The sequence below is a fragment of the Anabrus simplex genome, chromosome 2, assembly GCF_040414725.1.
Source record: "Anabrus simplex isolate iqAnaSimp1 chromosome 2, ASM4041472v1, whole genome shotgun sequence".
Lineage (NCBI taxonomy): Eukaryota > Metazoa > Arthropoda > Insecta > Orthoptera > Tettigoniidae > Anabrus > Anabrus simplex.
Genome location: NC_090266.1, coordinates 132,410,836 through 132,426,149, shown reverse-complemented (window position 1 = coordinate 132,426,149; position 15,314 = coordinate 132,410,836). Strand labels below are relative to the sequence as shown.

General features: G+C 37.5%; 1 protein-coding gene across 4 annotated transcripts in view; it reads right to left on the bottom strand.

Moving 5' to 3' along the window:
* The window catches only part of LOC136862701 (DNA helicase MCM8), a 661,148-nt gene that overhangs the window by 387,758 nt on the left and 258,076 nt on the right, over positions 1–15,314 (bottom strand). For all 4 annotated transcript variants that reach the window (XM_067138906.2, XM_067138907.2, XM_067138908.2 and 1 more), the window contains exons 7-8: positions 11,464–11,568; positions 7,403–7,561 (exon numbers count right to left, since the gene is read on the bottom strand). In XM_067138906.2, the coding sequence (XP_066995007.2) occupies positions 7,403–7,561; positions 11,464–11,568 (264 nt within the window). The remainder of the gene's footprint in view (positions 1–7,402; positions 7,562–11,463; positions 11,569–15,314) is intronic.

Below are 15,314 nucleotides of genomic sequence, written 5' to 3'. Positions count from 1 at the left end.
GTCATCGGCAGCTTTCATCTCCCATGGGAACGATTGGTCTCTGTAGCGACGGATAGGACGCCTGCTGTGATTGGTACTAAGAAAGGGCTCATTGGGTGTTTGCATGTGAAGCCATCCATTGCATTATTTTATATCCACTGAATATTGCACAAGGAAAATCTTTGAAAACAGCCAAATTGGGCAACATATTGAGTGTAGTGATAAAAACAGTCAATTTTTATCTGATCAAGAGTCAAAATCACCTTCTGTTTTGAACACTTTTTTTTCAGACTTTGAGTGTTGTTATGGTAGTAAATCTTATCATTGTGAAATTAGGTAGTTAAGCAAGGGTAAGATACTTGAGAGATCTTTCAAATTTTGTGAATACTTAACTCATCCAATCGCAAGCCAAATTAATTTTTTTTTAAAACACTTTCCTTGGTTCAAAAAACGCCCCTCAGTTTATAATCGGTATCATTAAGATACCCTTTATGGAAGCAATAGGAAAGAGTTCTGAAAAAATAACTCCAGAAGTTGCCTAAGCAAATTTTTACCAAATGTAAATTCAGGCCCAGTTTAATAAATAGTTGTCAAATATATAATTGATATACACTAACAACTTATTTCATCATCTTAAACATGCTAATATTCTCGCGTTTATTCAAACTTTTCCTGAGAAATGTTAGCCAACACGTTGTTAACTGTCATGAGAGTTACAAACAGTGCAAATTTAAAAGGCAGTGAGAGAACCAAGCAGTGTATGAACACAATCCTATACGGTTTTGTTCTACGTTGAATAAAGCTGTAAAACATATAATGCAAAATCAACATGTTGTACCAATGTTTGAACTGCAATCCGCAGCTAAGAATAGGAAACATACCGAGCTCGATAGCTGCAGTCGCTCAAGTGCGGCCAGTATCCAGTATTTGGGAGATAGTTGGTTCGAACCCCACTGTCGGCAGCCCTGAAGATGGTTTTCCGTGGTTTCCCATTTTCACACCAGGCAAATGCTGGGGCTGTACCTTAATTAAGGCCACGGATGCTTCATTTTCTATCCCATCGTCGCAATAAGACCTATCTGTGCCGATGCGACGTAAAGCAGCTTGCAAAGAAAAAGAAAAAACAGGAAACCGTATTTTACAGACCTCTATAATCCTTTCTACATTGTCCAGGATCCCTTTGCAACTTGCCCCCAATTCAAACAGTGCTCGGATATGGGAATTAAGAAATATTGTATTGTAATTTACTGAAACTGGCCAGAACTGCTCCCTGATTTGGAGGTTAGGACCATTAATCACTTGAATATTAATAGAAAAAGTATCCCTTCCAATTGCTTTGTTGGGATGAAAGCAATATTTTTTCAGTGTCGACTCAGTTAACACAACCTTAAAGCTTTGTAAGGTATTGAGAGACTTTAAAGTTTTACCTCCTGACTGCAGCATATTTCAGTTCTATTGCCTCCAGGTGATTAGATTCATGCAAGTGTACTGTCTATTGCACCTGAAACCCCAGCAAAATGGATAGTTCTTAGAAGTCGTGGATAATCTGTTGATGTTCTTCTACTGAAAGAATTGCCTCAAACAAATTAAATGAAAAATCGTCGGCCATACATTTCGAAAGTTTTTGGTCTCAACTGTGCTTGATGGCACTGTATGAAGACAGTGACAAAGAAACAGGCCTAAGTGACGGACCTGAATCTTCTTATGGCGATGAATGACTAAGCAATTAAATGGATGAAAATTTATTCGTTATGCTTTGTGCGCTTCATTAATAACTTGTTTTAAACATTTTCATTTCTGGTTTCCCAGGGGTCAGCTTACAATTGGTGTCAGCATATAAATGAATAAATATGGTAAACATCAATATTCATGGAAATTAAATGTGGCAGAGCTGCGAAACACAAAATGGGTTTATGCTGTTGCATTTTACATTTGACAAATTATTAGAACAACCTAAACTTATCTCTGTAGGGGAAACAAAAGCTCATAAATGACATATCTGATAAAAGTAACAGCCTTCAAGGTTAAACTTTGCCAGTGAAATATTCTCTTTCATAGAGCGATTGTGAAGAATATTCTGAAATATTTGTTGAAGAACAGGGAAAGTTCAAATTAAGATTCCAGGACTTGGACAATCTTGAATTTGACTTTGATGCATCTGCAGTTCCTTTCTCAGGAAATGCTGATTCCATCCCCTCACAGCTGTAGTTACGAAGTATTTAGCTACACTGTGATAGGGAGCAGAAGGACAATATCAGAAACAAAATTGAAGCGTAACAATTATGTGGAAATTTTACATTTCGGACCTTGTCAGAAAGCAAAAGTGATCTTGAAATTTGTATTAATGGAAAGGGAATTCGTCAATTACTTCTTCTATGATCTTTTAGAACATTACGATGGTTCTCAATAGCTAAGGAACTTGCATGTGAAAGTATTTAATAATTTTTAAGTTTCTGAATTCCATATGAACATGGCTTCGCTATTTTACATGCATTTTTGGAACTGGGAGAACAATAAGGCTGAAAATGTGTGCAACTGAACGTTCCAGTGGTCGTTATGGGTGATATCATATCTTAAAAGTATATTGCAACGCCATCTAACTCCGCACTTTGGAACTGGAACTTTGTCCATTTCTGTCCTCTTCATTGTGGCGAGATCCTCTAGCAAGCCTGGCATCTCTGTTGTCCAGACATTGTGGTGAGTAGATGTGTTCGTGGTGTGCCGGGCTACAGCACACTGCCAAGAGTCAAGATGAAGTAGAAACCTGCCTAACTTCATCTGATAGAGATTGGAGGAGTTGAAAGTGATTAATTAGTTTTGGTGACTGCTCAACTTGTCTTCCTGATTGAAAATGTAAATGATAATGATAGCAATGCTGGTAACTGGTATAATGGACTTACAAGATATATGTATTGATTTATATAATACAGAGTGCGAGTTATAACATTTTCTGTCATATCCTACTGTGAACTCTGGTGAATTTCAACATTCTAATTTGAAAAAATTGTTCATTTCTGATTGATGCAAACCAGTCAGTATCATGAAGTGATGCTATCCTTAATGATGGGAGCCACTGGCTATTGTCTTTCCCATATCTGATATTTTAAACCATTATGAATGATTTATTCTGTTCGATTTCCTAATATTCTCAAATTAAATACTATGTAAAATTTAAAAAGAAAAAAAAATGGGTTGCCTTTCTAATTTCGAAACTGTGAATGCTCCCTGGTAATATTCTGGTATGGACTACAGGCTTGTTGTGAGTTATTTTGGTTCAGTCACTTCTTATCATCCTAAATTGTATTAAAGATATTTAATAATGACCTAAGTAGAATTTTATGACAGTATATGTATACATCAAAGGGTTGATGTAAATTTTATCACTTACGAGTTTTTAAGTGACGTAACAAGCTTACATAACTAGCTATGTTTAATCACGCAGTGGCTCTCGCTGGCGAATTACCCCTTTTAAGAATGTGATTTTCCACATATTATGGTGTCCGTTTCCCATTTAATGATCTGAGATCTTAATCAGGTTGATGAGTTATGTTGAGCTTATTTAGTTTTCTTTCGGGTGTTACTGCCAGTTTAATTTTTGCATTCACTTTAACTTCCATTTATATGTGTTTAAGTTTTCTCCCCCCTGTCTTAGTTTTCCTATCATGTTCTGTTTTAAAAAATTTTGTATTTTATCGGTGTTGTGCATCACCATTCTATATTACTTTGGCATTTTTTGGTTTGAAATTGCTTCTTGTCCCTCTAAAGTTAATTACCTAATTACCTGCGAGGTATTCATTATTTTTTATTTGCCCGAATATGCACAGGGGTGTGTTACTTATGTGTTCTGAGGTTCAATTGAATTTGTACTTGCTGCACTTCCTTGTGGACCTCGGTGTGCTTTCATTTCCTTATCTTGCCAATGTAGCTGGTTCTCTCATATCTCTTGTTTTGCTTCCTTGTGGACGTAACCTACTGTGCTTTGGTCTCCTTGAATGTGCCTGTTGTTCTTCTGCCATGTGTGGGTGGATGTGGGTTTTGTTGTTGTTGTTGTTGATACTGATATTGTTAATGTGGAATTGATTTCATGTGGGTGTGTTTGGCCTTGGAACATTATTACTTATTCGTTTTGGGTTGATATTATAAAAATTATAATTTCTTTCTGTTCTCCGCACTAATTACTGAGGAATTGATTTATTGCTGGTTCGGTACTTAAAAAATGAATTTCTATTTACTGGATTTTATTGGACTTAGATTTCCTCATCATGTTTGCTGATATGTGTTTCTTATCTTTATGGTTCCTTTGATTATTTCCATACATTCTTCTCTTCCTGTTTTATTTTACTTTTGTGGGCTTACCTACGATGCCATTCGGGGTTTGGCAGGGAATTACGATACTGCTCTTTATTACTCATGTTATTTATCTTAAATTCTACTGATCGGGATCCCGGTGTTAACTTATAATTTTATCTTGTTACTTGTTAAGTTTAAAGATTATATTTTGGTTTTTAAAAACACATGCTCATCAAGTTATTTCGCTCTGAACCTTGTATTTATTCAGATTGTGAAATTATATTTTTCCCCTAGATTTAAAGAGGCAATTCATTTTTTAGTTATCACATCCTGGCATTCTGGGTTTCTATTACCTTTTTTTTCTTAATGAGGTGGGTTTCAGCACATGTTCCGGTGGGCTGTTCCTGGAGTGAGGGTGGTGGTAAGGTCTTGTGTTTGCTTTAATGTTTTGATGTTGTTGCTTGTTCTTTTCTCTTCCTGTGTTCACTCCAGCCTGGTATAAAACTGTGTACTATCTGTTAGTCATAAAATACAGTAGTAGCGGGTCACCATCGGGGGTAGCAAAACACACTTGAGAGATTACTACCACAAGTTTCCTCATTCAAGGCTCCAACATTTACACAATCTTTCAGCTAAGAAGTGTATGGTACAAAATATTTATGTAAGCAGCTATTTTTGGTTATTAAACCATGCAGACTGAAAAAAAAATGTTATGTAATGATATCCTGAAAGCTGTTCTTAGGTAAAATGTGCACATAATATAACTCCAAATATTAAATGCCTGGTTAAGGGCAAAATTATAGGCGAGCATTAAGACAACAATAGATTTACAAAAATCTCACTTCCACTGGCTGAGATTTTAAGTGCTGCAGCTTTGGTGGAAAGATAGTTGTGAAATCATTTTGTATCATGTCCACTGTAGATATCGAGAGGTCACCAAGTATAGACAATGCTTTAAAATGAACTTGATGTAATAGTATGAAAGCAGCCACAATGTGGAGCTTCAGGAAGATTACATATGTCTTGAATCATTGCCCAGTATATGAGACATATAGACATAAGAGTTGAAAGATGTGGGAATCTATGGGTATGTCGGGGCATCCACTGAAGTCTTGATGACAAAGATTAGCACCAAGAAACAAGTTTAAAGGCAGAAGCAGCTTCAGACGAGAAACAAGAATAAATCCTGCCATTTCCTAATAGGCACTTTACGATAGAAAATATAATACCAATATAAATGGTCCGTTATTGGACATTATAAATTTTCCAGCTAACTCATTCCTGGTTGCCAGCGTTTCGCCCTCATGTGCTAGGCTGGGCTCATCATTTGGTACCTAGCACACCTACCAAGACGCTGGCTAGTGCATACCGGGGAGGCCACTGCGTAGGCTAATTGTAGCCACCGGCAGTGCCAATGCACTACGAGACACTTTGTCTCATTATCAAAAATTGATGCCTGCTTGGCCATCAGATGATTAGATGTTGATTCCCATAGGGAATCTGAAATATTTGTTTATAAATAATTTATAAATTTACTCAATTTGTTTATAAATAATTTATAAATTTACTCATTTGGAACAAATATTTCAGATTCCCTATGGGAATCAACATCTAATCATCTGATGGCCAAGCAGGCATCAATTTTTGATAATGAGACAAAGTGTCTCATAGTGCATTGGCACTGCCGGTGGCTACAATTAGCCTACGCAGTGGCCTCCCCGGTATGCACTAGCCAGCGTCTTGGTAGTTGTGCTAGGTACCAACTGATGAGCCCAGCCTAGCACACGAGGGCAAAACTCTGGCAACCAGGAATGAGTTAGCTGGAAAATTTATAATGTCCAATAACGGACCATTTATATTGGTATTATAAATTTACTCATTCGGAACAAATATTTCAGATTCCCTATGGGAATCAACATCTAATCATCTGATGGCCAAGCAGGCATCAATTTTTGATAATGAGACAAAGTGTCTCATAGTGCATTGGCACTGCCGGTGGCTACAATTAGCCTACGCAGTGGCCTCCCCGGTATGCACTAGCCAGCGTCTTGGTAGGTGTGCTAGGTACCAACTTATGAGCCCAGCCTAGCACACGAGGGAGAAATGCTGACAACCAGGAATGAGTTCGCTGGAAAATTTATATTGTCCAATAACGGACCATTTATATTGGTATTATAAATTTACTCATTCGGAACAAATATTTCAGATTCCCTATGGGAATCAACATCTAATCATCTGATGGCCAAGCAGGCATCAATTTTTGATAATGAGACAAAGTGTCTCATAGTGCAATGGCACTGCCGGTGGCTACAATTAGCCTACGCAGTGGCCTCCCCAGTATGCACTAGCCAGCGTCTTGGTAGGTGTGCTAGGTACCAACTTATGAACCCAGCCTAGCACACGAGGGAGAAATGCTGACAACCAGGAATGAGTTCGCTGGAAAATTTATAATGTCCAATAACGGACCATTTATATTGGTATTATAAATTTATTCATTCGGAACAAATATTTCAGATTCCCTATGGGAATCAACATCTAATCAGAAGAGATCCTTCCGCAAGATAAACTGGTAGGAGACTGTTGGAAGTTGGACAGCAGTGAAATGCTTTGCCCCTACACCAATTCACATTAAGATGTCATCAACAGCTTCACTGGTAATGGTTCCATGACTAACTTGCTCAGACACAAGGCAAAAGGCAGCTAATTATGTTTAGTAATGAACTTCGTACTAAGTACAGATAATGCTCGCATGTGAATGGTGAATACTAAGGAAGTAGGAGAATTTTTTTTTTCTCATTACATCCCGGTGTCAAGGTTATGATGACAGTTAACACGGAGAGTACTCATGGAGGTACGTCAGACAGTACTCACTCACAGTACTGTACTCAGGGGCTGTATTTACAGAGGATAATGTCCACCTATGCAAATAGATCAAGTGCCTATAAGACACCACTATAATGTTCACTATAAGGTTGAAAGATCTGTAACTAATAAATAAATTCTAGGGTTTCTCTTTCCATTTATGATACAAGAGATAAAGTACTTAGCTCCTTTTACCACTTCTATAACAAGAACAGCACATTACATTTTTGAGTCAGAGTTACACAAAAATTCTAATATTTCAAGCTTTTACCTTGATTGCACATAAATCCTTCACTTCAAGCTTGACTCCCATGGCTGAGTTTCTGCCTAGAGATGACTGGTTCTTGTTATTAACAACAGACACAGCATCAATATAAAGCATGAACATGCTTGGAGCCTTTCTCTTTGTTGTCTCTTCATTATTTCGAACCTGGAAGATGAGAGCTTAACTAATTTTAAAGAACATTATTTTCTCTACACTATAAACGACATTATACAAAACTGATTTTAATTTAGTTACAGGTTAGAAACATATTGGGTCATCAGTTGCATACTCTTACACGAGTGACAATGCATGACACTGTACTGTTTGCTGTAGTATTTACAGCAGTAACTGTATGTCTTAGGAATTGGCATAGGTACTCTGGGCCAGGAAATATCATTTTATTCCATCATTTTCATGATGCAAGTGTGAATAAACCTAAGAAGAAACTAGATCCAAGATAGCAGCAGTTACAGCGAGAAATATAAATTTCAATCTTTGAACTGCAGTTTCTAAGATTTGACACACTGCCATCTGAGAACATAATTAACACATTTACTGCTGAAGATGGCTTTAAATGCCAGAACATTCTGAAATTCCATGCAGCTGATGCTTAGAGTTTTTACATTTGGAACCCTTCGATGATAAGAAATTATCTTAGAAGTAAATATTTAGTAAATAAAAAATGCCAACTACCAGATTTTATACAATTATGATTTTAACTCCTTGGTGATGCAAGGGTATAAAAAACTTACAAACGAACATGTTAAAGGAAGAGAATTATAATGAAATTTAAAAATTCTACCAAAAAAACCCTCTATTTATAACTAGGTCTGTCGCCTCATTTAGTTCTATCTTTAAATCATTAGAAACCGAGTCTAACCATCGTTGTCTTTCTACTTCTCTCGCCCTCCACGACCGAGGCCATTATTCTCTTAGGTAACATATCCTCCTCCATTCGCCTCACATGACCACACCAATGAAGCAGGTTTATGGATACAGCTTCATCAAACAAGTTAATTCCTAACTTGGTTTTACCTCCTCATTCCAGAGGACCCTCCTGCCATTCTTCAATCCTAATATTACCACAAATCATTCTCGCTATTTTAATGTCTGTTATTTTTAACTTATGAATAAGATATCCTGCGTCCACCCAGCTTCCACTCCCATACAGCACATCCAATAAAAAGACAGTTTTGTGCAGAAGCTGACTTCCTTCTTATAGAACACTGTTGATAGCAACTGCGAACTCACTACATTAGCATTACTGCAGCTTGATACAATTTTGCTTACTATACTACCATCATGGGAGAACACACACCCTAAATTCTTGAAATAATCTACCTGTTCAAGCTTTGTATCACCAATATAACATTCAGTTCTCTTAGGTTTCTTACCTACCGACATCAATTTAGTCATCGAAAGGCTAATTTTCCTACCATACTAATTGCACCCATTTTCAAGTTAAAGATATTAGACTGTAGGCTTTCAGCACAATGTGCCATTAAGACCAAGTCATCAGCATAGGCCACACTGCTTGCTACATTTCCACCTCCCTGAATTCCTCCCTGCCACTTTATACCTTTCAACAGATGATTCATGTAAACTACGAACAACAAAGGTGAAAGATTACAGCCTTGTCTAACCCCTGTAAGTACCTTGAACCAAGAACTCGTCCTACCATCGATTCACACTGTAGCCAATTGTCAAAATAAATGCCTTTGATTGATTTTAATAATCTACACTTAATCCCATTGTTCCCCAGTATTGTGAACATCTTTTCCCTCAGTACCCTGTTATATGCTTTCTCTAGATCTACAAAACATAACTGCTTATTCCTCTTGCAGCATTTTTCAATTACCTGGCGCATACTGAATATCTGACCCTGAGAGCCCCTCTGAGGTCAGAAACCACACTGGTTTTCATCCAACTTCCTCTCAACGACTGATCGCACCCTCCATTCTACGATGCCAGTGAATACTTTGCCTGGTATACTAATCAATGAGATTGCAATCGTTCCTGTTCCCTTGCTTATAGATATGTGTAACTACTCTTTTGTCCAATCTGAAGGTACTTTACCAACACTTCATGCAAGTTTTATTACTCTATGAAGTCATTTCATCCTTATCTTCCCTCTATACTTCACCATTGCAGGTCTAATTTCATCTATTCCTGCTGCTTTATGACAATGGAGTTTATTTACCATCCTTTCCACTTCCTCAAACGAAATTTCATAAACATCATTTTCCTCCTCCCCATGGGCTTTGTTGTTTGCGATGTCGGCAGGAAGATTTCCTTTTATGTTGAGATAGATTTTCAAAACATTCCTTCCACCTGTCCAGTGATTCCCTCGGATCTAGTATGAGATCACCTGATTACCCAAAACACAATTCATTTCCTTCTTCCCTCCCTTCTTAAGATTCTTTATTACTGTCCAGAAAGGTTTCCGTGATGCTTGACCTAGCCTTTCCAGGTTATTACCAAAATCTTCACAAGACTTCTTTTTGTATTCAACAAATATTTGTTTCACTCTGTTTCTTTCATGTACGTACAATTCCCTGTCAGTATCGGCCCTTGTTTGGAGCCATTTCCAATACGCCTTCTTTTTAAGTTTACAAGCTGCTCTCACTTCAGCATTTCACATAGATGTTCACTTTTTCCATCTTTACACACAGCTGTTCCTAAGCATTCCCTTGATGTTTCTACTACAGTATCTCTGTATGCCACCTATTCTCCTTCTATATTCTGAACCTGCTTACTGTCCACTTTTCAGAACTTCTCACTAATCATGTCCATGTACTTCTGTCTACTTCCCTTGTCCTCAAAATTTCCTTATTCGTTCACAGACAGATTTCACTTTCTCTATGGTAGGCCTATAGATCAGATAATGCTGTATCATCAAAATCTCCCAAGAAAACCTGTATATTCCTGACAGATTTCCTGAATTCGAAGTCGCTTAAGATAGAGTCTATTACGGATTAGGTGACCCTACCCTCCGATGTGTAGTGGTGAATAGCCATACGCTTAAAGAATGTATTCGTAACTGGTAATCCCATACTAGCACAGAAGTCCAGCAAATGCTTCCTGTCCCTATCAGTTTCCATACCTTCTCCATATTTATTCCATAACCTTTTTGTATCCTTCAGTTCTATTTCCAACTCTCAAATTGAAATACCCATTAGCATTATACTATCCTTGCTCTTGACCCTGACTATGATGTCAATCAGTGCTTCATAAAACTTGTCAACTTCCTCCTCATCTTAATACCTGGATCTGCCAAATTTATCCACATCATTAGCTCATTTCCATGCCTAACAGAAACTATGCTGCTTGTAGCAGTATTCCTCATGAGAAGTCTTTCCTTTTTTAACATGTATCAAGAACACTTCATAATCTCCTATCTCTTCCTCATTATCTCCCTTTACCTAAATATCAACTCCTGATACATCCATACGCATCCTCTTTGCTGATTCAGCACGTTCTATTTTCTTTCTTCCATAAGCCCCGTTAATATTGATGGCTCTCCGTCAAATTCCATTTTGTTCGCCAAATTGTTTCCAAGGAGTCCCTCGCCTGTCAATTGCGAGTGGGACTCCGTTATTCACATAGGTCCGAGGCTGGCTTAAAATGTTCTGAGCTTGGTAAATTCCGTGAAGCAGGATGCTACCATTACTTACACATAGTCCAATGTTCTGGGAAATTATGTTATAGAGTTCTCTGGGACCATTCATCCTTGTGGAACACACTGTCTATCAATTTGGAAATAAATCCATCTTTCCAGATCATTAACACTCATACATGGAATGGGATCTCTCAGCAGGACAATGCAGCATGTCACATTGGTAGAAATGTCTATCAGTGGTTCAAAGGTCATGAACAAGAATATCAAGCATTTTCTTGGCGCTATAATTTCCAGGACTAGGAACCCAACTGAGTATCTGTTGCACTACCTTGATTATTGTGTTCACCCTATGGATTCTCCGTCAAGCAAATGTGGGATGCACTGCAGGCAGCATGACTGTGACAACTTACTGAAGAGGACAAGGATACATAGGAATACACCTACCCACCTTGACTATTCCAACTAAGGTGACAACGTCGCCAGGCACACAGGAGTCCAAAAGATCTTCGGTTATTTCACATTCAACAGTCCGAGGAACTCTCCCGCCTTCACGCTAAAATCAAAAGGAGAAAAATGCGTTACTTCCATCGAACAATATATCAGTTATTAGCAAGTACATGCACAACACATACACTATCATGAATTATGGCAAGTTGGACTTGCTTTAAACACCAAATGAGAAAACAATCAGAAATGAGCTCCATAACAGAATATTGTAAAATTTATTATCATGTAGTATAGTTATTCTACTTCTATTCTAGAGATTTCCTTACTTATTCTGCAATGGCAACATTGCTCAGTTTGCCTGATATAACATCCCTGTTCAAGATGTTCCAGAAATTTCTTCATTGTAAGCCAACAGAGTGTAGCAATACGAAGAGTCAGCTGGAAGTAGCATTAATTCCTGTTAGTAATTGTTCATTGGTATCTTGAGAACTACACTGTTAAGCATGTTTTGCCAATTTGAAGTTTAAGTCTGAAATCAGGAATAAACACTGGCTAACCAGTGGATCGACAGCCTAAATGGACTCTCTGAATCAGAGTGGAAGGACGTGCCAAAATTGCAATATAATGCGGTTCCTGTACGGGCCCTCCCTGGACATAGCTGGGACGGAGCCTATCATTTTAGGAAGTACGACACTGCAGTGAGCCTGAAACCTTAGCTCATGTCGTTGGTTCATGCCAATCGGCAGGGGGGGGGGGGGGGGGGACGACACTTACTTAGGAATGTTAGGCACAACAGAATAAGATTCTCAGCATTCTCCAAGAAAGGTTATGACATGAGGTACATGAAGAGGTGGTATGTGTTGCTGGTGGTGGAAGCTATCGGAGAATAGATATAAGAGCAATTAACCAAGAAGAGGACTTTGCATATATTCTGGACTTACCATTAGATGTGAGGTTGACTCCTGTCAGCCAGCAGATGTAGACGCAGAGAAACGAGCTACCTGTGAATCAACCATCAACTACCTCAAAGAATCATACATCATCCCCAGTATAAGGGTTGTAGGAATTTTCAATGGAGCAAGAGGAACCATATCAAAATTCTTAGAAGAGTTTTACAGAAGTGTGGGCATTACCAAGAATCTATATTGTGATTTAGCCATCTTGGCTAATAAAGGCTCCGCCCTAATAGTTAGAAATCACCATTATAGTATTACATGCGAGAAGGACAAACTCCAGTATTTAAATGTCAGATTTAGGCAGACTATCATTGTAGGAAGTAAAAATAAATAAACAAAATAAAAAATGAAAACAAACACCCAACCTCTGAGCTAGAGGAATATACCAGACAAAGTTGAAATCCCTTAACCAGCCAGGAATCGAACCTGGGGCTCTCTGAACCAAAGGCTACTACACTGCACGGGCCCTCCCTGGACATAGCTATTACACTGGCCATTCAGCCAAAGAGCCGAACAGTTTTGCTGATACTCTATATTCTAATGTAGTGGATTATTTATGCCCAGACAAAAAAGCAACACAGTAAAATAAAATTCTTTCAAGGTCCACCTATTCAATACAATGACAATTTATTGTGATTGAATCATGTGTAAAATGGTACTAGTTTCAGCATCTATGTGTCATCATCAGCCGTAAGTACAAATTAAACAATTATATACATATGCCTAAAACATCTAAAACACATTTTAACACATTCTAAAACACATTTCTGTAATGATACATGAGATAAGTTAAAATTATGTTACAATTGATTGCTGTAATATAAAATTAACTACAACCGTCCTTCTGTCGGTGTTGAGGGTTCGTAGGTTTAGTAAATAAGCCTCGGCCAGAGTCAATGGTGATACATAAGATTCCACCCAGGGCATGGACATTCGAAGAGTAACAATGCAGTTCTACTGACATTTAACGCGAGGCCCTTATTAACGCAGCAAATAATATTTCAACTGACTATGCAAGGCTAAAATATATCTCATCTGAATAAAAGAAAATATCAAAATGTTAGTTTCTTGGAAGGATCTCCGATTTAATGAAATCATAATAACTAAACTAATACAATAATATCTACATCGCAGCATAGTTGGAGAATAATCATATATAAAATGAAATCAAACTCTTTGTTGGCTACTAACATTATCATTCACCATCATTAAAGAAATTAAATTTAAATTGAAAACTCCATCTTGATGAAATCAGACATGGGATTTGCTGAAGGCTTAGTGTCGTTCATAAAATTATTTCCTTGTTATTAACTGTCCGCCCATTATCAAAACATAAAATGAAAATCTCCAATGTCTCATTTATGTTTATCGTTCATGTATCCCAGATTTCATCTTTCAATGCCCTATCATTCTATCATTCTTCTCATAGACTGCCTAAGTGTTAATCAACTTGAGTTCCCTAATAATGACCTGTCATCAGCATGACCATCTTTAAATGAGCGATCGTATAGTATTAAAAGACATTATAATTGGATTTAGCAATAACTCAATCGAATAAGAACAGTGTGTCCCAGGAATTCACATTCGCCACCTGAAAAAGAATGCACAATAGCTAGCTGAAACTATCGTAATTAATAAGATCTAGAAATAATTAACGGCATCTGGTCTCACCGGAACTGTCCTCCTGAAAGAAAATCATGAAGGTCTACTATCTAAAACGATTCATGCTACAAGCAACTACACAAAGAACACAACTTACACTACACCAGATGATGATAATTTACTTAATATGGCACTCTACTACATCCATATTATGATTATTTAATGCTGAAGACCTCTTGTCAATGATCATTCATTTAAGATATTCGGTATCCGTACCACATCATGTCGCAAAATAATGTCTCGATGATCGTACACCAATGTCCACTCATAACCTTCGGACATGTTACACAACAAAAGTAATGATAACCTTACTGCTTGCCTATCTCGGATTCTCTTAATTTGTACGATGAACGCTTAAATCCACTTCTCAATCCTAAGTTCTTTGAAAACCACTAAAATTACTGATGACGCTTCCATAATACCTATTCTAAACGAACCATTTACTATAATAACTTCATTCATCATTTAAACACTTTATCGATGACCCTATCCTTATATTATTCACCATACTTCAAGCGCACCATACTTATGCACAATTACTTACCCCAAGAAATACACAAGCATCTATCTGAAGAATATTACCATCATTATAAGCCATATCACAATCATCGCTAATCTCACGAAATATTCGAAACTGTACAATGTACACACATGATATTATCACACAAGAAGACCTTCTTAAGATAGACATTAAATCACATCACCTCACAAAAATATTTATGCGGTACTAGTATGATTCAAATTATGAAGACAACGCCTCATTACATTCACAGTAATCATAAAGAATTCTGGGTAACTCACGACAAAAATGCGTATTCTACGAGCTGAATCTTGCATAGGACAAATTATATCAATACCTTCATCGAACTTAACTGTAATCACAAGTATCACTGGGCACTTGCGATGATCGCATTAGGTCACTCAAGCTGTTTCAATTAATACCACTTCATTATAAAATGAAATAAAATCTACTCTACCACTATGCATCTACAGATAGAATACAGAAGATGAAATCTTAGGTACTTATCAGTGCAGATCACTTAACACTGCACTCATCTCCATTCCATCGGTCTCGGTTTGGCATTCATCTTAGCACCATCCCGGGACTGTTAGGACACTAATCCTGTAACTCTGCATGTCAACTCTCATCATTACATCAAGGAATAGTGTTCATTCACTGTGAGTCCAAGGACCTGAAACTTATATAAATAGAATTAATACAGCTATATAGGCA